Source organism: Sus scrofa, chromosome 14, assembly GCF_000003025.6.
Source record: "Sus scrofa isolate TJ Tabasco breed Duroc chromosome 14, Sscrofa11.1, whole genome shotgun sequence".
NCBI lineage: Eukaryota > Metazoa > Chordata > Mammalia > Artiodactyla > Suidae > Sus > Sus scrofa.
Genome location: NC_010456.5, coordinates 81,546,801 through 81,572,602, shown reverse-complemented (window position 1 = coordinate 81,572,602; position 25,802 = coordinate 81,546,801). Strand labels below are relative to the sequence as shown.

At 53.4% G+C, this 25,802-nt stretch overlaps 1 protein-coding gene across 1 annotated transcript in view; it reads right to left on the bottom strand.

Moving 5' to 3' along the window:
• The window catches only part of ZMIZ1 (zinc finger MIZ-type containing 1), a 238,742-nt gene that overhangs the window by 75,206 nt on the left and 137,734 nt on the right, over window positions 1-25,802 (bottom strand). Inside the window, 1 exon segment of the mRNA XM_013983374.2 lies at window positions 20,808-20,913. Coding sequence (XP_013838828.2) covers window positions 20,808-20,913 — 106 coding nt within the window.

The following is a 25,802-nucleotide window of genomic DNA, read 5'->3' as shown; positions in this document are numbered from 1 at the left end:
TCCCTGACCTCATTTCCTTCCGGTCTTCCTCTGGTTGACTCTGCTCCAGCCTCCCTGCCTTCAGGCTACAAACGCCCCTATGCTCTTCTTCGGGTGGCCAGGCTGACTTCCCACCTCCTGCAGGCCTCCATTCAGGTGACACCTCTAGAAAGCCTTCCTCAGCCGCTCTGCCCAATGCTGCGGCCCCTGCCCAAACTGCGTACCTCTCTCCTGACTTAGGGTCCTCCTTAGCAGTTATGATTGATGCATTTCACTTATTTCCCGGGCTAATGTTGTCCCCCTTGTTAGAAGCCAAGCTTCCTGTCAACGGTCACTTTTGTCTCTTTTTGTACATATAATATCGATAGGATCTAACATAGGCCAGGCAGATATATGATGTCTGCTATATGAATGAAGCATGGACCAGCTCCCTGAAAGAATAAGTGAATCAAGGAATGAATGAGGGAATAGTAATGTCTGTGGTGCCCTGTCCCGCTGCCTGCCTGCCCGCCTGCCTGGAGACTGGGTCCCTGACCTGCTGTCTGCAAGAACGTGGGTTGTTTCGCAGTGGAAGCAGCCTGTTCAGGCAGGACGCTCAGGCCAGCTAACAAAGGGGCTGCCAGAGATGGTGGGACGCTCGCCACCCAGGCCCCTAATGAATCTCTTCCCATTGATTTCTGGAGTTGCCTTTGAAGGGAAAGGACGGCCAAGGCAGCTCGAATGTCCGTGCCTCAGCAGTCCTGGGATGTTATTGCTCCTCCCAGGACACAGATTTGAGGGGTGCTTCCTTGACGGCCCCCAGTCAGACAGAGATAAGCTCCCTGCAGTTGGAAAGGCAGTTTCCCTTCCTGCTGAAGCTGCCCGTCTACCGGTCTGCCTGGCTGGGTGGCACACCTCCTTGTCTGGGTAGGGGCGGCCAAATTCCACTCCTGATGCTCCCCAGACAAAGGCTCACCCAGGCACCAGGATGCAGAGGAAGAAATGGGGCTCAGGCCACACATACTCTGACTCAAGCCTGGGGGCCCCAGTGGGGCTGAATGCAGGCTGCTCCAACAACCCTGTGACCTCAATGTGGCCTGCAACCTTCATGGCCTGTCACGCCTACCGCTTTCCCTGTCAGAGCCCCCACTTGCCTACTTACTCATTTAGCACTGGAGAGCCTGGACAGGGAATTCCTGTTGTGGCTCAGCGGGGGTTACAAACACGACTAGTATCCATGAGGATGCAGGTTCGATCCCTGGCCCTACTCAGTGGGTTGGGGAACCAGCGTTGCCATGAGCTGTGGGGTAGGTCGCAGACGTGGCTCGGATCCTGTGTTTCTGCGGCTGTGGTGTAGGCCGGCAGCTGCAGCTCCAATTCCACCCCTAGCCTGGGACCCTCCATATGCCACAGGTGTGGCCCTAAAAAGAAGAAGAAAAAGAAGGAATGAGCTCCTGACAGTCTGGGCTGCCCAGGGTGGTAGTGAGCATTCTGTCAACTGAGGTGTGAGAGCTGAGGACGGGGAGCTGTGGCAGGGGTCCCACACCGGGGTGTCTGAGCCCTTTCTGTTTCAGGGTGCTGTGATAGGTAAGAGGAGAGAAAGGGTGACTGGGAGGCATGCCCAAGCACTTCGGTGCATCCTGGGCAAGAGTATAGCAGTTTTCTGAACTTCCTAAGCCCATTAAAGCTCACCGGGAACCCCATCATCTGGCGCTTCCTGCCCTTCTCTCCCAACAGTCGACAGTCCCAATAGTCCGATAGTGCCTACTGCTGTGGTAAGAGGGCACTCTCCCAGTCACCTGCTCCCTTCCAGCCCCGTGCTCCCAGTTCCGGGCAGCCCAGGGCATCTGGGGACTATTTTCACTCCTGCATCATGCTCCCAGAGGTCCCCCACCTCCCCGGGGCTCTGGACCTGAGCAGATAGGCCACGTAGGAATGTCTGTCTGGGGAAAATCCAAAGTGGCCGCCAGGGCAGTGCAAGGAGTGGGAGGCCTGATGTTGAAATCAGGATCTGCAGGGCTGAACTCGCCAGGTGGGAACAGCGCCTGGAAGCCAAGTTCCCAAGTGAGATACATGCCGCCTGGGGAAAGGCCTGGGGACTTGCGGTGTGACCAAGGACAGGTCACTCTCTCTCTCTCTCTGGGCCACAGCTTCTCCACCCAGTGAAGACCTCTAGTGCAGAGGCGAGACTGCTCTTTGCTGCTGGGGACACTTCTCCCCAAGTCTGGCTGGAAGGCTGCAAGAAGTGCCACTGTTGAGCTGACCCCCACTGATTTCCCATAAAGGATGGAGTGGGCCAAGCAAGATGCCAACAACACACAGTTGGCCCTCTGTAATTGCAGACTGCATCTTCCCATCAAAAATTAAAAAAAATAAATAAAATTTTCCCAGAAAGTTCCAAAAGGCAAAACTTGAATCTGTCACATGCTAGTAACTACTAACATAACATTTACATTGTATTTCCAATTATTTACTTAGTATTTATGTTGTATTAGGTTTTATAAGTAATCTAGGGATGATTTCAAGTACCTGAAGGCATATCATTTTTGGTAGACTGTGAGCTCCATGGGGCAGAGATTTTGTCTGTTTTGGTTAATGCTCTATCCTTGGTGGCTTTATACCTGGCCCATAGTAGACATGTAACAAATATCTGTTGAATAATGGTTATTCACCAAGTTATTATCCCATGGAAGTGGGATTTCAGCTATTCGCTAACTTCTTTTTAATTTTCTGCATGCCTTAATTGTTCTATGAGGAGTATGCATTATTTTTGTGAGGAGATATAAACACCCTATAAAACCACTTTCATTTCAGAATTAAATGAATTCAAAGAAACGACTTTCCCCAACGTGAAGAGTGCTGTGCATCATCTTCAGAAGCGGTAACTTGAGAGGCAAGCATAGAACAACTCCACGTCATCAACTGGGCTGAGAGTCACCACCAGCCATCCCTTTCTTTCTACTTACAGCACAGTCCCACCCCAACAGTCTCTTATCTGGAGGAACAGCCTCCAAATTGTTTTCTCTGCCTCTAGCCTAGGGCCCTCGTCTACCTGAGGCTTTCTCAAAAGCAAATCTAATCACACTACCCCCTTGTCTAAAACCTTCCCTGGCTTCCCAGTGCTGCCAGGATCAAGTGCAAGTTCGAGCTCCTTAGATTGGACTCAAGGTCCTGGAAGATCTCTAGTGCAGAGGTGAGACCCCTCTTTGCTGCTGGGGACACTTGTCTCCCCAAGTCTGGCTGAAGGCTCCAAGAAGTGTCACTATTGAGCTGACCCCCACTGATTTCCCATAAAGTTTGGAGCAGGCCAAATAAGACACCAACAACACACAGTTGACCCTCAGTATTTGCAGACTGCATCTTCTGATTAAAAATATTTTAAAAACAGTCTCCAAGAGGACCCTTGTGCCAGCCTCAATCTGGGTTGCTCCAGTCTGGATGCCTCCAGCAAGTCCCTTGAAGGCATTTATAAACCCTGGTTCACCCACCTTTACTGGAGGTGTGCTCTCTCCCCAAATTCACATGCCAATCATAATGTTGAAGAGTGGCTGGGTCTCAGTCTACAGCTGGAAGGAGAAACTGCCACGAATCCAAGGGAGGCAGGAAAGCTAAACCCCATTTTCCCACCAATGGGGGGGGGGCTTGTCCAAGAGGAAGATCATCATGGGGTTCCTGGCTCCTCTTCCCCTTGGATAAGCCCTGGAGCCAGGGACCCCATGATGAATTTGAAAAGTGGCATAAGACATGGGCCAGCGGCTTCGGTTGGGGCTCTCAAAGAGGGAAAAAAAATCAGCCCTGAGGATGCTATGGTTTGGGGTCAAGCAGCGCCGCCTCTTCCCTGCCTCAGTTTCCCTGTCTGGGAGGCAGGCAGTATTTTGAGATGCATGGTAGGAAGGCACAGCTCTGGGAGCGCTCCTGCTGCTCCCTTCCAGCAAAGGGAGCCCATGCCCCACCCCTCGGGCCCCAGACAGACCTGGGAGTGTGGTGTGTAATTGAATTTGGCCTAATTACCTAATTGTGCTGAGGAACAACCAGTACTGACAGAAGCTTCAAATGTCCGGGGTGGTTGGAAGCCAGGAGCCAAGAGGCAGCCTCCAGATTCCCTAGGCATTCAGGGCAGCAGGGCCAGCACCAGCACCTTCTCCCTTAACCTCGCAGCTGCTTGGAACCCTGGGGAGCAGGTGGCAATGGTTCCCACTTTACAGATGAGGAAACTGAGGCTCAGAGAGAAGCATCTTGCACAGGGATACCAAGTCAGAAGAAGCAGAAAATTTGAACCCACATTCCTTCTGCACCTGGGGCCTTTGCACATGCTGCTTCCCTTGCCTGGAATTCCTTTTTCTGTCCTCTCCTTTAGGCAGGTTTTCTCCTTGGAGCCTTCCTGCAAGAGTCATTTCCTTGAAAAAGCTTTCTTTAAGCACCCAGGCTCGTGGCCCCCTCCACGTGTCCTTTATAGAGCTTGTCACAATGATTACATCATCATCCGAGGGCACTTACTCCAAGTCTGTCCTCTCCATCAAGTCCTGAGCCCCTGGAGGGTGAGGAGCGCATCTGCCTCACTCACACTGCCCAGGCCTCCAGCACAGGCCTGGAGCACTGTGGTGCTTAATACATGTTTGCTCACGGATGAATAACCTCTAAATTCTAGGTTTTTTCCAGACACAGCCTGTTGGTTTCCGGCCATCACTGGCCTGGGCCTTGTGGGGTGGGAGGAGGGTCGGGGGCTCATCTGCCAGGAGTATTGCACCTGGGGCTACACAAGCGTCCTGCAGAGTTACAGGAGAAGGACAGGAGGGCCACTCTGTGAGGCCCTGAGCTGGGAGCTTCAAATATGAGATCCCACCACCTGGAGATGAAAGGACAGGCTCAGGATCACCCAGTTTGCAGGCAGCCAGAACTGGAAGCCAGCATTGCCTGAGCCTGGGACCTGGCCTCACCACCCCTCACCATGCTATTATCAAATGACAGAGTGAATGAACAACGCTAACCGACAGAGGCACGTGTAATTTAATCCAAAGAAAATCAGGTGAAGAGTGGAATTTCAGGTCTTAGGAAACAAGGAAGCAGAGAGATTATTAGATTCCTAAACACACACAAAGGCAGCTGCCCATTGGGCTAATTCACAAGCAGCCCTGCTCCTCGGATGCATCCAGGTCTCCATTCATCCAGGCTCGGGGCTGTCAAGCCTCCTTCCTGCTTCTGGGAGGCAGTCTGACCTGGTACCCAAGTGTGCAGGAGCGGGACTGCCTGGGTCTAATTCTAGCCCTGCCACTCACTAATTGTGTGGCCTTGAGCAAGCAATTAACCTCTCTGAGTCTCAGTTCCTTCTCAACATTTTTATATAAAGATGAAAGGAGAGGAAGTCTGTGCAGTATTTTGCCCAGCGTCTGGAACATGGTAAGAACTCAATAAAAGTTCACTCCTTAATTGATTCAGAGTAGTAGTAAAATAATGGTAGTATAACAAGCAATAGGCCAGTGTGAGTAGTAGCAATGGCAGTATTACCTGCCATGGGAGTAAGAGTACTACTAGTAATAATGGAAGAGTAGTAGTGGTTAGTACCATGTCAGGCCGGTCCCAGCCCTGGTATGATGAGGGATGCTGGGAGGAATGCTCCCTCTCTCTGTGCCAGTCTCCCCTCAGATAAAAATAAGGGGCTGGGCCAAGTGACCCTGAAAGGCCCTCTGCACACTGACATTCACATCAGAGGGTGAACAGTGGCAATGACAATGAAACTACGACATACTATTTATACTTATTATATACCTCCTCCTGAACTCCAAAAAAGGCACCGTCCTCCCCTTTCCTCTCCAGCACACAGGATCCTCCTCCTCCACTCAGCCATCTTCCTCTCACAGCTGATTTGTGGGGAGAGGGTACTCTCCACCCACCTGCTTTGCCTCAGTCACCAGGATACCGTGTCCTCCTCACTGCACACAGGGCACAGCTTCCCCCACATCTCCAGTCTAATCCTTAACACTCCAAGTACCACAAACAACTGGGGGAGGGGGGGAGCTATGGTTACCATCACCTGTTTCCTGATGCTACTGCTAAGGCTCAGAGATGTTATGTCAGTTACCTGAAGTCACACAGCTTGAAAGCAGGGAGAAGGACATAAACCCAGGGTAGTCTACCTCCGTGGCTGGACATGCCACGTGGGTGATTTCCACACTTCAAAGGTCCTGTGCCCCACCCCCCTCCCCACCCTATTCAGGTGCTCCTCATTACCAGCCCTCCCCTGCTGACCTGGTCCGAGGCCTCTTTCTGTATTCAATGAAAAGGACATGGTCCCGCATACTCCATAGACAAAACCTCCCTCTTCCCATCAATCTTGAGTCCATCTGTCCCTGCTTGGTCCTCAGTGATTTAACTCCCAGGCCTCCACCAGCTGCCTGAGAGCCAGCCTTCAGGCATGGCTGGACTGGCCAGCCCTGGATCTTAAATAAGCGGTGGTCGACGACATTAAAAACCAGGAAGCCCTGGCAGTTTGGGGCATGTTGTCATATGACGTCTCACATGACGTCAGATGGCCCCGGGCACGGCGGCTGCCACATTAGGGGTGCTGGGCTCTCTGACCCCCCCAGACCCACCCTGTATTTCCCACCTGGATGCCATCGCTCTTTGTATCACCCCCTGGCTGTATGGACATGGGGGTGTTGAGGAAGCCCTTTCTGCACAAGGTCTTGAGGAAGTCCTTTCTGCCTGGGACCCAGACCCGAAGTGTAGCCGAGGCTGGACCAGGGCACCAGTGCTTGGGAGGGAACAGACCCTACAGATGGGGCTGCCTCCACACTCCGTCCTCTCTCTTTAGAGGGGCAGTGAGTGCCTTCTCCTCTGTTGTTTTTCTCCTCCCACAGTTCTCTCTTCATTTGGGGTAGGAGAAAAGAACCAGATGCAGAAGCCCTGTCCCCAGGGGTGGGCACAGCAATCTCTCCCCAGAGAGGCTGAGGAGCGGCTCACAGTCAGGCATATACAGTCAAGCATACGGGGCGTCTCGCCGCACTTGCCAGCGCTCGGCTTCCCCATGGAGCTCAACGGCACACCAATTTCCCGCCGTCTGTGCCTGGGGAGGCAGAGCTCTCATTTTATCTCTTCCTAGCCCCATTTGCACAGACACGGGTCCTTCCCACATTCGGGCCCCTTGCCTCCCGGCCTCCCAGCAGACGCTTAATTGGGAGGCAGTGATTCTAAACATCTGGGCTGCACATCTGAGAGTGGGCTCAGGACCACACGGAGCAGGGAGGAAATGGGAAGACATGCAATTATGTCACTTCCTCAGCGGAGGGTGCTCAGGAGGGGGATGGCACCAAATAGCAGCAGGCATTTCTGGGGGCATAGCCCAGGGCTGGACCGGGCGGGGCACCTGTGGACAGTGAGCCTGGGGCCCAGGGCGAGAGGCTGCAGGTGATGTCTGGGCAGAGGTGAGCTGTTGCCAGCGGGACCAGTGGTGCATGGAGCTGCGGTCCCAAGGGGAAAGGGGGAGACAAAGGAAATGAAGAAGAGATAAAAGGAGAGTGGAGAGGACAATGAGGGAGAGAGAAGAAAAGAGAGGGAGGGAAGGAGAAAGGGGGAACAGGAGAGGGAGAGAAGGAGTGAGGGAGGAGAGACGTCGGGAGAGGGGAAGAGACACAGGGAAAATGGGGAAGAGAGGGAAAGAGCCACAAGGACAGAAAGGCGGAAGGCTTTGATTGAGCTCAGCTTAGAGAGGGGCCCCGAGCTTCCAGGAAATAGAGTCACTGCGGGCAGCCCACCAGGAGAGCAGGGTCCCCCCCAAGAGAGTGCACTGTGGACGCAGTCCCAGGTCTCATCTCAGCCCAGCTACTCCCCAGCTGTATCACCCTGGGCACAGACTTCAGTTTTCTGAGCCTCAGTTTTCCCCACCTGGAAAAGGGGACAGAGCTTAGCCTCGGGGGCCGTTGCAAAAATCAAGGTTCTCACCCGTATGAAGTGGTGGCAGAGCACGGGCTCTCCCTGAACTGTCCCTGGCTGTTCCAAAGGCTCTGAGTTGGGAGCTTCCTGCCGGAAGTGGCTGGCCCTAGAGGGTTCCGCACACCACTTCCCCTTCAGCTTCTCCCGTAGTTGATGTGGGTCTGTTGACATTGTGTTTTTCCTAAGCTGTCCAGGTCTGTGAGCTCCTTGTGGATACGGACCGTCTCTAGGGTTACCTACGTGCCAATCACAAAGTCTGCTTAGAATAGGTGCCCAAGCACGTTTGTCGAAGGGGTGAATTAGCTTATCCTTTGCACCAAGTTCCTGCTGTCATTATAATTATGTGTGTGTTCAAAGGCAGACTCTTAGTTTCCCCCACTCAGTAATTCCTATTTCCTGCCAGAGACAATAGTGGCTCTTCATCCTAAACAGGTGAGACTGGGTCCTTTGGAATTCCCTACAGGAGTCCAGCCCCAGGCAGCATTTTCCACCTGGCCAGCCTCAACAAGCCAGAAAATGTGCCCAGGAATATAATGAAGCATCTGTTAATAGCTCTTCAAGGAAAGTCATTGGATAGAGTCCCCAAGCTCTGGAGTCTCTTTCTCTCTGGACCCAGGAGTAGCAAAGGCAGCATGGCTGAGATGGCGATGATTACTTACAGCCACCTGCCTGGCCACCACCCTGTCCCCAGTGAGGGGGATTACCACCTTGCACAGCTTCTACTGCAAAACACAAACACCTGGTTGCCTGGGCAGCACCTTGCCAGGGTGACGTGATCCAGATGGTCCCTTGAGAGGCAGCTGGGTTGCCACGGAAACAGAACTGCTGCCGCTCCAGCCAGGAGACTGGGATTCTGGATCCTCTGGACCCCAAGCTAAGAAAAGTGAAGTGATTTGCATAAAGTCACAGAACAAGTAGGTCTCAGAGCCTGTGCTATAATGCAGGACTTAATAATCAGAACGATTATGTACAGAGCCCTTCTGAGATGCCAGCTTGAGTCAAGTATTTCGTACCCCTTATTTTGTGAGAGGTTGGGAGCTGAGGCCATGGTCACGTGTGGCATGGAGCTGAGCTGAGCCCAGGTCAGCCTGATCCAGAAGCCTGAGCTTGGACCCCTGTCCCATTCTGCCCCTTCTGTGGTTTCCAGATTTTGGCTCAGCATGTCCTGAGACCAGCCCTTTCCCAGCAGCCTGCTGGACCTGACTCAAGGGTCACTGAAAGCATGGAGGCCAGGAAGGCTGGGGGCCTGCAGGCTGAGACTACAGTTTCCAGGACCTGGTCCCTCCCAAGCCCTTGCTCTGCTGTGCACATTGACCTGGGTAGCTTATGAGGGGCAAGAGGATGGGGGTCTGTTGGCCAGGGCCTTCCTACCTGTCCTTGCTTGAGAGATGGGCCCTGGGGACAGGCTGAGTGGGACACTCACACTGAGCCTGATCCCTGAGAGAGAAAGCACAATCAGAGAGGAAAAGAGGCAAGAACTTGGAGTTGGGGCAGGCAGGTCCACAGCCCCCCACACCCCATCCCCTTGCTCCCTCCCATCTTATCTTTAGTCTTAACCATCCAAACAGCCATCCAGTCAGAGCCATCTATCCACCCATCTCTTGTCTTGTTAATGGAGAGAATTTTAGTTACTTTGGGCAAGTGAATAAATCTCTTTGTTCAACAGTTTTCCAATCAATAAAACAGATTGGTTCTTCATGAGGATCAGAGCTGATGTTCATAAAGTATCCAGGACAGAGTCTGGTATAAAACAGGAGCTAAACAAATTGTGCTTTTTTTTTTTTTTTTTTTTTGGTCCGTTTTTTCAGGGCTGCACCTGTGGCATATGGAGGTTCCCAGGCTAGGGGTCTAATCGGAGCTGTAGCCGCCGGCCTACGCCAGAGCCACAGCAACACGGGATCCGAGCCGCGTCTGCAACCCACACCACAGCTCACGGCAACGCCGGATCGTTAACCCACTGAGCAGGGGCAGGGACCAAACCAGCAACCTCATGGTTCCTAGTCAGATTCGTTAACCACTGCGCCACGACGGGAACTCCCTTACTTTCTCTCTTGAAAGAACTTTAGGAAGGGTTGCAGGACCCTTCCCTAGGCCAAGGCACAGGTAAGGTGCTGCCGGCTGTCTAGCCTGTCTCAGTCAGCTCTCTACTCCTGTAGGCCACCTGCCTTCTGCACTGAGCCCAACCTGCTCTTCTTGGGGGAAAGAAGATGTGATCTTAATCCCGTGTGAACCTCTGCTATCTTGGAGACAGCTGTGGGCTTCTGGCCCTGGAGCCTCAGGAAGGGGCCATTCCCTAGCCTGAGTTAACAGGACCCCACTTATCAACCTACCCACTTGGAGGTAGGTGTGGGAGGCATTTATCTTGGCCCTACCTACAAATAGGTTCCATATTTTCCAGACCCCACACCATGACAAAGGGTCAGGCACAGAGTTTTGGGTTTCTTCCGGGTATAAGAGGCATCCTAAGAAAGTCGGAATGCTAACACGTATACAGCACTTAGTATATGCCAGTCCTTGTTCTAAGCACTATACATATGTTAACTCAATACCTATGATGTAGGCATTACTATCCTCTTTTATCAAGGGATGCAAGTTTGGCACCGAGAGGCTGAGTGACTCTTCCAAGGTCTCACAGCTAGAGGAAGGCTGGGTGGTTTTCACAGACACTCTGTTGCTTTTTTTTTTTTTTTTTTTTTTTTTGGCTGCACCTGCAGTATGCAGAAGCTTCCAGGCCAGGGATTGAACCCTAGCCACAGCAATAACCAGAGCCACTGCAGTGTCAATGCCAGGTCCTTAACCCCACTGAGCCACCAGGGAACTCCCAGCAGAACCCATGCTTTCAATCCTTACTCCTCTCTAGGAAATAGCTGAATGGTTTCTGGGGAAAAAAATGTTAGAAATTGGGGCCAACCAGGAAATTGTGATAAGAACAGCTGACATGTCCTGAGTGTTTACTATGTGCCAGGCTCTCTGCGCCTCACCATCCATGGGACTGTGACTATTGAATGAGCTCCAAGATGTGAAGTTGTTTAACCCATCAACAAGGACAAATTGTTGTCAAATACTTAATATTGCCACCTGCAAGCAATTCAGGTGATCCTGACAAGCTCCCTGGCGTCATTTCATTTCCCAGAATTTCATTTTATCTTGGACATAAGAGTAGGGGCATCTTATGGCTTCAGGATGAGATATTCTTGTTTGAATCATAATTCTGGCTCATTTTAACCAAGTGGCCTTGGTTGCATCACTCAATCTTCCTAAACCTCAGTTTCCTCATCTATAAAATGGGGCAGACATGGAGGTCACACAGAGAGCAGTACTGGGAAAACACTGGCCAAATATTTGCTACCATCATGATTGAAAGGGGCTATAAATCAGTTTTTTTTTTTTTTAAACTAATCCAGATGCTCTGGCCTGGTTCTGTAAGACTAAACAGACAAAGCTGATGATAGCTGCACTGCTGTTAATTCTTGTCTGTCGATCTAACCCAGAAGGTATTTACAAGGCTGAGGCTGGCAATGCTTGCTTTAAAAGTTCCATAACCACCTTGCCTGCTTTCTGCCAAGTCCCTGCTCCATTTCACTTTCACACCCTTGAATCCCCTGAAATCCCTCCTCTGGGGGGGGGGGTGAGCATGCCAAGCTCCATCTTAAAACCAAAGCTCTGGCTTCCTTAATCCTCTTACCTGGCTTTTTCCTCTGCAGAATTAATTGCTGCCCATGGCTTTATTAACTTCTTGGGCAGCCATGGCATCTTCAGGGCCCCCTGGGGCGGTGGGGACTGTTTTGGCAGGACCTCTGTCCCAGATGCACCTTTGGGCTGGGTGGTGGAAGGCAGCGCTGTGGCTGCAAGGTGGCAACAACTTTGGTGCCTGTAGGCTGATGGCCCTGTGGCCTTGCATCTCCCCAGAGGCCGTGCATCTCCTCGGGGACACCTGCAGAGAAGCAGGGATAGGCAGAGCTCTGGTCTCACTTCTGCCCCTGCTGGGGCCACCTCCCTGCCCCTCAGAGCCTCAGTCTCTTTGGGGATCTCACAGGGCTGGACAAGGAAGGCCATGTAAAGGGCTGTGTCTGTTGGAGGATTACTGTCACTTCTCGCCCCCAGAATGGGAGCATTCATTGATTTCAAACTCCAAGAGCAGGGACTGTGTGTGGTGTATTTATATGTGTTTGTAACCCCTGTGCTTGGCACAGAGTGGACCTGGCACAAGATGCTTATCATTCCTTGCCCTGAAAATTCCCGTTTAGTGTTTTTTATTTTGAGAGGCATTCTCATACACATAACCTCATCATTTCTCCCGTAGCCATGAAGGTAGAGAAATGCAGTAGATGCTACTGACCATGGAAGAAACTGATGCTGGAGGCAGGGGCATGGCCTGCCCAGGAGAGGCAGAGGTAGAAGGCGGTACTCAGCTCCCGGATAGTCAGCTTCTAAATGTGGCAAAGGGGCAGGTCTGCCAGTTACAGTGGTGATAGAAGATAGAAAGTTTCCTTTTTAAATTTCCATCTTCAAGTCTAAATAAGTAAGTAACAATACGAACACGAGTGGGACTGGAATACAGAGGAGGGGGTGGGGGTGGGAGGATGGGATGCAGGTGACAGAAATCGGGCAAGTGCCTTGTTACTGGCATCAAGGATGCCTGATCACGCACCCTCTTCTTACCATGGGCGCTGTGACTCTGCCGGGCATCTCTGCCAAGCCAAGTGCTGGAGGTGCATTCATTCACGCCCTGACCCTGAGGAGCCCCCAACCAATAATGGATGCTAGATGCTGGATACCCACCTCCTTGTCCTGGCCCCTCAGGCTGACCAAGGGGCACATTCCACTCTGTCTCCAGGAGCTCCCCATAGCAGGTACAGTGCTCAACAGCACACTCGGCCTCTACAAACCTCCTTCCCTTCCGTAACTCATTTCTCTGCTTCTCTGCCGGTGTTTTCTGGGCTCCTAAATACATCGCTTGCACTGGCCTCTTCATTGTGGGGTCTGTATCTGGGGGAACCCAAACTCAGACACATTTGACTGAGGTGCCTCTAGCGGCCTCTCCTTCCCCTATGGCTTCACACCTCCCCCCATCCCAATCATATGGTCCAGTCATAGGCAGTGAGTTCCAGCAAGGGCTGGACTAGAGCGTGAGGGCCCAGGTTAAGACAAGCAGCTGCATTTTGAGAGGGTTCTGCACAGCTGGTCAGGGTCTCAGCCCCCAGACCCCACTGCCACGAGCCGATACCCACATCTCCCTGCCCCCTCTCATTGTGGACAGGCCTGGAAAGCAGATCTCCACCAGCTGGGCCTTGCACACCCTGGCTCTGTGGCAGAGCCAGCGATGAGCTAATCCCACAGGAGAGAGGGAAGCAGGAAGAGTAGCCTCCCCAAAGAGCAGAGGCCTGCCCCCCGGGCCCTGGGGAAAGCAGCGAGAGCTGTGCTGGGGAAACTGGTGAGCCAGCCTTCAGACCACGGCACTCTCGCCTACCGCCACTCCCACCGACTCCAGCCAAACTCCAAAGGAATCCAGGACGACCATGGCTGCTTCTGCTTAAAACAGAATCCGTGCTCCCAGAAGAAATAGGGGAGATGAAGTCAACTACCTCCCCTATCCAGATAGATCTGTGATTTCTAAGTTGACATGTTGGTATAACCCCTTCTATTTTTTGTTTCCTGTGTCTAACTAAAGCTATATTTTGTTTTTGTACCTGGTTGAGGTCATACTGACCATGACATTTTGTTAACCTTCAAAAAATAACAAAGAATATTATGTCACAAGCATTTCCATGGGGTAATCATTCTTGGGGAATCTCATTTTTAATGGCTGCAGAGTGGCCAAGGAAACACTCAGTTCCCTTTTCCGGAGCTTGAAACTGTTTCCAAGTCTGCCCTCTCTCATTCTTCCGTGGCACTGCCCCCCCGGCCTCACCGTTCACTCTGGACACCCCAGGGACCATCACACACCCCTCCCTCCAATTCCTCAGCCTGGGAATGCTGTGTCCCACAAGTCCTCGGTCACATGGGCTCCTCCTCACTGTTCTTTTTCTCCAAGAGCAGAGTGAGGCCACTGGATCCCAGGGCTCTGTCCTCAGGGCGCTGGAGGAGGGGAGGTAGCCAGGGACCACTGGCCCAGGACAACCCATCCTACCTGTTCACACATGGTCACTCAGAAGGGGGATGGCTCCCTGTGCTCCAAATCTGACCACCTGGAGGTCCAACGCTTGCTTCCATGTGACCTGGGTCTGTCTCTTCCCCCGTGAGAGCCTCAGTTTCCTCGTCTACAGAATGGGTGTGCTGATAAGAGCTCCAGTGACCTCTCCCACAGCAGTGACTCGACGGAAGGTGAGTGATAAACAGATTCTTGTCCTTTAAACAGAGCTGACCCCGAGTCAGCTCCCAGGGGCCTGGTGATGAAATCCAGAGCCCTTTCCTGAGCAGGACCTGACCTGGAGTGCAGAGGCGACCAAGCAGGAGGAAGGAAGCCAAGTCCCTCCCCCACATCCCAGCTCTGCTGAGCTCAGATGTGGGGGTGGGGGCTGGTGTCCAGGAGGAAGTCTGTCCCCGGCCTTGACAAGGCGCCCCGCCCGGCAGCTTGGCATTTCAAGGGCAAGGGCCTGCCTGCTCGCTGTCTCTGGGGGAGCAGCAAGCGTTAACAATCCCCTGCAATTTGCACCCACCAATCCCTCCTGCTCGCTGGGCGGCTGCGAGCCGTTTTTCACGCAGAGCTGCGCACAGCTTTGTCTTAGAGAGACAGATCTGGCAGGGTGTCCCTGAATGAGGCCATTTGTCCTCCCTGGTGACGGTGACGGGAAGGCGGCTGTGTGATCTGGGGTGGGCAGAGGCAGAGGGGGTAGAGAGGGGGCCATGGGGGAGGCACAAAACTAGAGATAAGAGCTGGGACTCCGAGAGAGGCCAGGACTGTGACCACCCCCTTGGGGGTCCGAGAGCCCCGCGTTCAGCCAGGTGAGAGCAAGAAGGACTGTTTTCAAAGACAGAAGAAAATGGTTTATGACTCGCCTTCTGCTTAAGGAGTCTGGAGGGGAAGTGGTGAAATGATCTGTCTGGTCTCTGACAGAGGTGGGACTCTTGCCATAGCACCCCCCCTCCCCCACACCAGCTCCCGTGCCCCGTTGGGGTCTATCTCAGCCCCAGGACTGCCTCATGAGCTGTTACAGAGGGTCCCTGGGCTGGAGGCTTCCAAGAAGGACCAAGCTTCTCCGGAGCCCCTCCTCAGCGGACCACAGGCCACAGATAGGAAGAGGCAGGGCCAGGGCTCCATCCCATTCCTGAGTCTTCACCTCCCAGGCTGGCTGGGGGCCCAGGGCACAGCTCAGTCCCTTCCCGTGGTCTGCTGTCAGCTCACTGGAGAAACCAGACCAGGCAGATGTTTGTCAGCACAAAGCAAGTGATCCACTTTGCCTGGGTTTCCACTCCAGGGCCCAGGGCTCAGGCTGCTGTGCTGGGATGTGATGGTGTGTGTAGAACAGAGGTAAGAAACACACAGGTTCACAGGGCCCAGCAGGTTCCCAAATGCAGGAAATGCTTGTGGGGTAAGACAATGGGGGAAGCATGGCACTTCACAAAGGGGTCAGCCTCTACCTAGGCAGTGGCAGATTGTGGGTCCAAGGTTCCCATTCAAAGGAAGTCAGGCATTTGACTGGACAGTGCGATCTCCCAAAGAGCAAGGGCTGGCAATTAATATGCATTTTTACAAACCGCCAAAAGATCTGATGGACGTCAGCTGTCTGCAGGTCACTTCTAGCCCACAGGCAGGTGATTGACAACTGTCCCCTGCTTGTCCCTAAGAAAACCGGCCTCCTCTTCCTCGGAGGTGTCAGGGGCTGCCTCCTCCAGCCCTGACCTCTCTCCTGAGTCCTCTGGTCCCTTCTCCAGATGCCTGCTGGCCGCCTCTGTCACCATCCCCCTGGGATGCCCTGGCACCTCCAGACCCTGCTGCTTCCTCCACATTTTCTGCTTGGCCAACAGCCCCGTGCCTCTCAGACAGGAGCCCAGAGTCATCACGCAGGGAGGCAGGAGGGGCAGTGGGCACCCGGGCTCTTGTACGGACTCTGCCCAGCCTCACTGTGACCTGTGGCAGGTCCCTCTTTCTCTGGGTTCCCTGTACCCTGGGTTCTGACATTCCCTATTCTATTATGTTAACACACCGCTAGGCTGCTCACAGGGTCAGCTAAGAGGACAGAGTCATTCAAGTGTGGACATTGGCAGAGGCACACAGAAGGCTCTTGGGGACCTCAGATATGGCGACTGCCTGGGGCTTGGTGCCCACGTAGCCAGCAGGTATGGGCCCGCACAGTGCGGTGCTGAGGAGGCTGACATTTCAGTGCTGCCTGCCAAGTTGCTGAGGGCTGGCACACAGCGGCTGGGGGCAGGGTGGGCCTGACGCAGCCTTGGCAGGGGGAGGGGGAGACGCAAGGCAGGTGACCTTCTGGACCGAGGCCGTGGAGGGAGCTGCTGGTCCCCAAGGACCTTCTCGAGGAGGAGGATGCTGCCCATGTGTGCGCGTGTGCGCGTGCTTCCGTGTGCGAGCACACAGGCTAAAGGCTGCACCAGAACAAAGAGCTGGGGGCTGGGTATCTGAGGGGCCCACGTGGAGATGCCTGACTTGGCGGTTTGCTGCAGTGTCTGCTCTGCGCTCACGCTCCGTCTCTGTCTCTCTCTCTCTCTCTCTCTCACACACACACACACACACACACACACGCTCTCGCGCGCGCGAACACACACACACACACACACACACACACACCACAGCACTGCCCCCAGGCCTGAGCTCCTGCTCCAGAGCCCACCAATGCTGGCGCGCACAGCCCAGCCCACTGCCGTCTCTCCTGACAAAGCACCGCTCCTCACTGTATGAGCTCATCCCACCGGCCCTCGTCTGGCCCCAGCTTGGCCTCCTGACAAGAGAGACAGACAGGGAGAGGGAGCAGGAGAGGGGGTGGGGAGGCAGGGAGTGGGGGAGACACACACACACACACACACACACACACACACACGCACATGCATACGCACACAGCACAACATGAGGAGAAAGAGGCAGCAGGGAAGGGAAGGACAGACAGAGGCAGACATATGGCATCAGAGACCCTCAGAGAGAAAGGATCGAGAGAGACTGGAAGGGTAAAAATTGCACAAGCCAGTGAGACGAGAGTGGGAGCCCAGATGGAGACGGGGAGACAGGAGGGTGGTGAGGCAGCAGGGCTGGCTGCCCGAGCTCTGGGGACAGAGCATGTTCTAGAATGGCAGAGGCCTGGCTGGGAGAAGCCCAGATGGTCCCAGTGGTGGGTGGTGTGGCCACTACACACACCCCTTGAGAGCCCTGAGGCCTACCCTTCTTGAGGAAGTGTGGGCGGGTTGTAAAAGGTGGTTAGTTGTGCTGACCTGGGTGTGACTCCTGATAAGTGAACTCAGGTGAAAACAAAGCCGTGCTGTTGGGCCTCAGTGTTCTCAGCTGCAGAATGGGTACACTGAGCACTTACATCAGGACCTAGGGCCTATCGCTTGACTAGACAGAGACACACCCGAGAAAGGGCTCTGTAAACTGTAAAGAGCTGTGCACTCCTGGGGGTGCAGATGGGGAAGGACCGAACCCCTTGTCTCAGGAGAAGAAGTGATGCTGGAAATACCACTTAGGGAGGCCAGGGCCACACTAGAGAGACTTGAGAGAAGCAAAGGGCTCTTCCAAATGGAGTAGCTTCTCAGATGCTGATCCAGGAGAATACAGGGCTCCCGCTTCTAAGTTCCTTCACCAGCCCCAGAGTCAGCATGATACAGAGGGCAGAGCTTCAGGCCTGGGGCCAGGAGGCCACAACTTCAAGTCCCAGCGCTGTCATTACAAGCTGTGTGAGAGCAGGCAAGTCACAAGACCTCTCTGTGCTTCGCTTTCCTCATCCATCAATGGAGAGAATATCTGTGTCTCACAGAGTTGGGCACTGAAGCAAAATACAGGAGAGAACCCTGGACGTACGAGCAGGGGTGTGAGAGACCCTTGAGGGAGGGGCGACCCAGGGAACTGGGGAGCAGCTGGGCTTCCTAGGATAGCCCATTCTCCTGTTTTCCTTCTACCCCCTAGCCATGCTCCCCCTGTCTAGGTTTGGCTTCTTACATATCCCTGAGCGTGATGCCTTTTTCTCCACTTCACTCCACGGAAGTGCAACATTCTTGGCCCAGCCACCATCACCTTCATCCTGACATCCTAGCAATCTGCCAACTCGTTCCCTCCATTTACACCAGTCTCCCCTATGCAATCTGTTCTGTTGTAGCTGGATTGATCTTTGCAAAATGAGATTTAGCAATGTTCCTGCTACTCTTAGGACAACGACCAAAACCCTCAAGACAGGCCCTGTGTGCCCAATCGCTGCTGACTTCTTCTGCCTTTGGGCTCTGGAACCACTGCCCTCCTTTCAGTTCTGCCAAAAAGCCATGCTTCCTTCTACCTCACGACCTTTGCATAGGCTGTTCCCTTTACCTGGGCAGCCCTTCCTCCTTTTCTGTACCTATTCAATTCTTACTCGACCTTTGGGTCTCAGGGAAGCCGTTCCCACTCCTACATGGTCACGTGACATCCCTGACTGTTCCTTCTTGACATTTATCACAGCCTGAATTTACAGACACACACACACACACAAACACATGCATGTACACACAGCTGTGATTTTTTGCATGCGTTTTTTTAAACTGAAACATATTGATTTACAATACTGTGTTAGTTTCTAGTGTATAGCAAACAGTAGTGTTTTTTTTTTTTTTGTTTTTTTTTTTAATGCTTTTCAGGGCCGCAACTGTGGCATATGGAAGTTCCCAGGGTAGAGGTCAAATTGGAGTTGCAGCTGCCAGCCTACCCCACAGCCACAGCAACATGGGATCCAAGCCGTGTCTGCAACCTACACCACAGCTCATGGCGACAATGGATCTTTAACCTACTGAGAGGGGCTAGGGATTGAACCTGCATCCTTATGGATACTAGTCGGGCTTGTAACTGCTGAGCCACAATGGGAACTCCCAGCGGTGATCAACGACTTTCTCTCCCTCTAGACCAGGCATCAGGAAACTATCCTATCACCTACTTTCATAAATAAAGTTTTCTGGGAACTAGCCACACTCATTTGTTTACATATTGTCTATGGTTGCTTTTGTACTGCCTGCAAGGCCTAAACTATTTATGATCTGGCCCTTTACAGGAAAAAGTTTGCTCAGCCCTGCTCTAGACAGTACGATTGCCGAGTGAGACCATGTCTGCTTTACTCCTCAGCACAACCCAGCCCTGGCCAGGGGGCTGCACAGAGCAGGTGCTCGATTGAGATATGGAGGTCAATGCTTCTTGGATAAGTAGCAGTTTTTACCTTGTCAACATTGTATTGACTTAAGTTATTATTAAAACGGCAGATTCCATCAGGAACAGACGTCACTTATGAGATTTCAAGACCGTTTTCCGGCAAGCGGTTCAATGCAGTACAATAGTGATATCCCAACACAGGCTGGCACGTCAGGGATCTCAGAGCAGCTATTGGCTAATGAGGCCTTTGCCACCTTTCATCAATGACCCATTGTAAACATACAGAGAGTAGAGTGCAAAGCCACATTCAAGAGATTGTGGGCTGCCCAGACTGATGAAAAGCCGCCATGAGATGTCCTTTAAACATCTGGATTAAGGATGCTACTATATATACTCCAAAGAACTGATGGACGAATTCAGAGACAACGTCTGTTTTATTGTTATACAGAGGAAATAACTGCTTTTTTTTCTTTGTCAATGAATGGCTTAGACTCGATAAAGAATGTTAACAACATTTAGACCCTGTGCTTGGCGCTGACCCCGGCAAGGTAGGTCTCACTGTCATTCTTGCCTTCCCATGGAGATACACTGAGGCTCAGGGGCCACACACGCAGCAGGTGACAGGACTGGGCTGGCCAGGTCGGTCAGAGCAAAAGCTTACACACGTCCCCTGCTCAAGCGAGGGAATGAGGATGGAGGGACAGGTAAAGCTGCATGTTTGGTGTGTTTAAAACCTTCACACACAGAACACTGCCTGGTTCTGTGTACTATGGGGTCAGGAGATCCCATGTGGTGACAGAGTTGCAACGGACAATACTGTACAGCGTGGATTTTTAGACCCCTGAATGCACTGATTCACTTTCATCTTAATTTGTGTTTTATTTTAAGTGTAAAAAAAAAAAATTGAATGACCATAGTGTGGCATCAGGGTTAAGAATGCTGACTCTGGGAGTTCCCGTCGTGGCGCAGTGGTTAACGAATCCGACTAGGAACCATGGGGTCGCGGGTTCGGTCCCTGCCCTTGCTCAGTGGGTTAACGGTCTGGCGTTGCCGTGAGCTGTGGTGTAGGTTGCAGACGCGGCTCGGATCCCGCGTTGCTGTGGCACTGGCGTAGGCCGGTGGCTACAGCTCCGATCCAACCCCTAGCCTGGGAACCTCCATATGCCGCGGAAGCGGCCCAAGAGATAGCAACAACAACAACAACAACAAACAACAACAACAAAAAGACAAAAAGACCAAAAAAAAAAAAAAAAAAAAAAAAAAGAATGCTGACTCTGGAATATAGGCCTGGGCTTAACCCCCAGCTCTGTCACTTTCCGGCTATGTGACTTGGAGAACCCCTTCAGCTTCTCTGAGCCGCAGTCTCCTGGCTGTAAAGTGGGGATGATCACAGGACTTACGCAACAGTGATGGAATGAGACGAGGTATGTCTCCCTTTCGCCTGTTGTTGGGGTGTGGTGTGCTCTGGGCCCTCGCTGGCCCTGAGATGAGGGACAAGCCCATGGGCTCAAGAGCCCAGCAGATGAGCTGCTGCTCCTCAGAGGCTCACACCACACCTGGACAAACTGAGGTGCCAGCCCTGAGTTCAAGTCCAGTGCCCCTCCCACCTCCCAATGTCCCCGTGGTTTCCCCAGCCGTCACCTACCGGCAGACTTCGGAGTGAACTTGTCTCGGTTCGCGGCACACACAGCCAGCAGTCTGTAGCCGAGGTCCAGGTCGAACCCTTGCTGAGCTGCCACCCGACTAACCACCTGCCAGCAAGATGGGAGGGAAGGGCAGGAGTGAGTCACCGTCCACACCAGGCTTCTGATCCCAGAGTGGTGGATGTGCCCATTTCACAGGGGAGGCGGGCAGGCTAATGCAGGTCCCCAGCATCAGGCAGAGCTGGGACTCAAACTGCCGGTTCAGCCACTCAGCAAACACTACTAAGCGTCTCCACCTTGACAGGCCCTGGGACCCGGGGCCCTGTCCTCATGGGTTAACAGTCCAGAGGTGGGCCTGACCCCAAAGCCCAGGCCCCGCCACTTTCAAGGGCTCAAATTTGGCCCCATTCTAGAATCTGGGAGGGATGCTGTCCCATTGTGTTTTGCATAGCCAGAGGCCTCTGCTCCCCCAGTGCAACTCTTCAACTCCCCCCACCCAAGTCCCTGGCCCCCAGGAAGCCTCCCACGCCCTTCCCTCGGTGAGCTCCAGCACCCATTATCTAGGGGACACTTGCTATCCTCGCTTCTCCAAGCACAGTCCCCACCCAGCAGCATCTGTCCCTCCTGAGTCAGAGTTTGCGCCCAGGGAGAAGCACTGATTTAGGAAACACTGCCTCCCTGGAGCTCCAGCTTGAAGCTGCCCAGCAGACTGCTAAGAATTCCCCAGATGGACATGCCTCATGCTTCCCAGCTCCATGCCAAGCACCCTGCAGCCTCTCAGACCCTAGTCCCCAAACAGCAGGGCTGTCATGCTCAGCCGGGGTCTGTCTCTAGCACCAAGCACCATCCCAGCACACGGGAGGCACCTATAAGGGCACCAGCAGAAGTTTGACAACAGCTGTGCATTTGGGCTGGAGGTCCCACCCATCTCCTTGTGAACCTCAGAGCTATGGGCTGGAAGGGGGAGGGGGGAGGGGCTGGGAAGGCTGTCAGTCCCCTGGGGTCAGGGGGCAGTGAGGGACTGGGGGCTCTTGGGGCCCCACGATCAATTCGGTACTACAGGCTCACACCCACCCAGAGCCGCTCTGTCCCCGCGCCCGTTCCCAGGTGTCCCGCCACTGCCAGATCGGCTCCATCCTGCCCGCCTTCCTCATTAACAGCAGCCAAATTAGGTTTCCTTATTAAGAAGGAAGGACCTTGGAAAATGGAGTCATTTCAGGAAGCAGCTGGGGCGGCTATGGCTGGCTGGGAAAGGAGCTCTCCCAGGTGTGGGGCTCATTCTCCTGAGAAAGGGAAGGCTCCGTCGCCAGCCCCTAGAGACCACCTGCTCCAGAGGTGCTCAGAGGTCCTCAGAGGGTCTCGGCTGTCATGGGGTTTGGCCCAGCCCCCGCAGCCATTAGAATAGTTCCCCATTATCTGCTTTATGCTTGGGGGGGTCATCATAAAGGCGCTAGGGCGACAAAGTGTGGGAAAACCACTTATCTAGGTCAAACCTCTCATTTAAAAAACATGGACACTTGAGGCCCACAGTGTCGGCGGTGAACCAGGGAGGAGCCAGTGGCTTCCCCTTCCTGGGACCAGCAGAGTCTCCTGGCCCTGCCTCCCTGCCCCCATCTCCTGGGAATTCCCTGTGCAGGGAGGAAAAAGGACTTTCTCAGGTTAGAATGTTTGCTCAGCGTCTCTGCTGCAAACAGAAGCCCCAGACACAGAAGTCTTCCGCTCCCCACAGGCCTCTTTCCCACAGGCTCTATTTGCTCCTGTACTGTGGTTCTTATGCACCACCCCCCTTCTGCCACATACACACCACGTTCCAGAGTCTCTGGGCCACCCCAGGGCTGGGGGGTCCTCGCTGTTAGTCTTACTGTCCAAGCAGAAAAACCAAGGCCCCAAATTCTTTATGGCCTGTTGAGTATTTCAGTTTTGGAGATAGATACTGTAGAGCAGGGAGAAGGTTCTGGAAGGGTCATGTCAGCTCAGATGTTGACTGCAGCACCCTCATTGGTAGGAGAGCCTTGGGGTGGATGTGAGTGAGGTAGGCAGTTTGTTGGGACGGGTGCATCAGTGAGGCTGATGTTTGTGGGATATGTTGACACAAGTGTGTAATGAGAATGCTGTCTCCTAGGTAAGAGGACTAAGCAAATGCTTGGTAAGCACTGAGGTGCCAATTTCTCACCACAGCTCTATGAGGTGTTATTAGTATCTCTGTTTTACAGACGAAGGAGACTGAGGATGAGTAACAGCCCCTGTTGGTGACAGAGCTAAGATATGAGGTCAGGCAGTCAGGCCGCAAAGTCTGGGCTCTTTCCAGAAGAGGACTTCTTTTTCAGCCCACAAAGGGTTAAGGCCATAACTCCCAACCTACATAGCAAACCCTCAGGCTCTTGGTTAAGGGCAGAAAGGCAAAGGTCCCTTGGTTTGGCCAATACTGGCTAATCCTGTTGTTCTGGTTCCAAAAAAAAAAAAAAAAAACCAAACCACCCCAGAAAGACAACACAAAAAAATAACATACACACAAACAAAGCCCAACTAGCTACACTGAACAAGAGGGGCTTGGTATTGATTCCAAGGGCTGTCCTGAAGGCCTGGGAGTATCTGTCACCAAGTCTCCTAAGCCCAGTGTTCAGAAGGGTCATTGGCTGTTCTTTTACCAAGTCTCCTTTTGCCAAGACACAGAGAGGGCAGGGCCTGGCAGAAGGTCACACAGCAGAGATGTGGCAGAGCAGGCTAAGTTGGATCCTATGATTCTAGAGTGCCTTAGGAACCCCTGGTTTCTGCCGGCCAAGCTTAAGGACCGCCAGGAAAGTCCTGAGAAGCAGGTCTGACTGACCGTGGTAGGGAGGGTTGACTCAGCCAAGCAGACTCCTGTTGTGTTTCTGAGAGGCCTGCTCTCACCCCAATGGGCATGAAGACCCCTCAGTGAAGACCCCTGCCCCATAAAGCCCTGCAGTGGGTGGTCCTGGCGCTGCTGCCCTCTGCTGGCTGCCTGGGCTCAGCCAGCTTAGCCCAGCCCATAAGATGCTCCCATAATGTGCTCCTAAGGCTGACCTGTGGGGCCTGGCTGCCTGAGACCTAGAACCCAGGGTCCCAGGGGGAACTACAGGTCAGGAAGTCCAGCCCCTCATGCCACAAAGAGGGAAACTGAAGCCCAGAGGCAAGAGAGGGGGCATGACTAAAGTCATGTGGCAGTTACATTAGTCCCATATAAGGAGTGTGTTGACTTGAAGAGCAGTGAGCCTCTGGGCCATGAAGCAGGACAGCCTGTGTGGGAAAAGCTGAAGAAGGGGTTTCTGCTCCTGCCTGGTGGTTTGTGACATCCTATGAGGTAGTCACGGGAACTCGATGCATGCTGGGTCTGTGTACCAATCCTGCTCCAGCTATACTGTGCAACCTAAGGCAAGTTACTTCACCTCTCTGAGCCTCAGGTTCCTCCTCAATAAAGGTACAAGGATGTCCCTCATTTCCAGGGTTGTGTGTGATGGGCTCTGCCAGTTCCATGTGTCCCAGTTCCATCTCATGACTATACCCTAAGGCCCTCAGGACAGAGCCATCATTTCCCATTTTGCTACCATTCTCATTGCCAGAGTGGACAGGTATTTGTGGTCATTGCTGCTGCTCTGGAGTTAGGCATGAGATGGGGTTCTGGTTCTGCCCACGACCAGTTGTTCTATCTCACCCAGGTGATTTAACCTCTCTGGGCCTCAGTTTCCTCATCTGTGGAATGGGTACAAAAATCTCCTCCTTGCAAGGAGGACAGCCAGGACCAGGCACACAGCTCAATGAATGCCGTCTGTGAACATACACCCACAGCTTCAGCAGTGAAGCTTTGAGGCTGTGGGGAATTCCTCACCAGAGAGATGGGGAGGGCACTGCTGCTGTGCTAACTGGTTTCTGTTTCTTTTCTCATCTCCTCTTGTACCCACCTCCATTCTCCTGTGCTCTGACCACTTCAGCCTTCTTTCTGTTCTCAAGCAGATCAAGTGTGTTCTACCTGGTGGGGGGTGGGGGAGAAGGAACCAGTCTAAAGAGGCCTGATTCCGAAGGGGACACCCAGAGAGGGGGCTCAGCCCTGCCGCTAAGAGAGTGGCCAAGAAGAGCCTGGTCCTGAAGAGGAAGTGGCGCCCCAACTGACGCCCCTGGGGATGGAGTGTGGGGCTCCTGCACTTCTGCATCCTGGGGTCAGAGGGCATGAAGCCGAGGGTGGGGCAGGGGAGTGCCAGTGGCCCATGGCTCTTCACTCCAGGGCCTGGGATAGCCAACATGTGCCCATTTACTGCCCAAGGCTAAGTGGTTTTTAATTTATATCCTCAAGTAAAGCCGGATCCAAAGGAATTTGTTTCCAGAGATCACCAAGGGGATGATGGCAACCTGGAGAGCTCAGGCTGTCCCCTAGATGGGGAGGGGTGAGTATGGGGGGCACTTGGCAGCTTGTCTAGGCAGCCTGCCTAGGCCCTTGGGATCTCTCATCTGTCTATCCCACCCTACCCCTACCCTTGGGGCATGGCTGGGGTTAAGGATGCCTCGGTGATGGAGGGGACTGGCAGCAGGGCCCTGGGGCTCCTGGCAGAGCAGTGGTACCAGCCCGGGACTATAGCAAGCTGCTTCCCCTCTCTCTGTTGCCTTGTTTGTAAAACAGGAGTGACAAGCCTTCCCTGCCCCTCTGCAGGGTCTTCATAAGGATGCAAGGAGACAGAGCTGGGAAAATGCTGTGGGTACCAAGGGTGTCTTCTATGACCCCACCCCACCCCCTTTCCTGCTGCTGGTTTTCCTGTGCTCCAGTGACATTCAGACTCAGGTCTCTGCAACTGTGGCCTGTGGGCCAAGGGCCCCTTTCTGGCTAAGCAGCAGGCCAATGGGGTGGAGGTCAGAACCAGCCATTCAACCCAGTTACACCTTAAGCTGGGGTGCAGAGCTGGCCCTCGGCCTTTATCCACAGTGTTCTGTGCCTGAGAAGTCATGGGTTCAACCTCAGCCAGTCAGATCCTACAGGGTCATCTCTG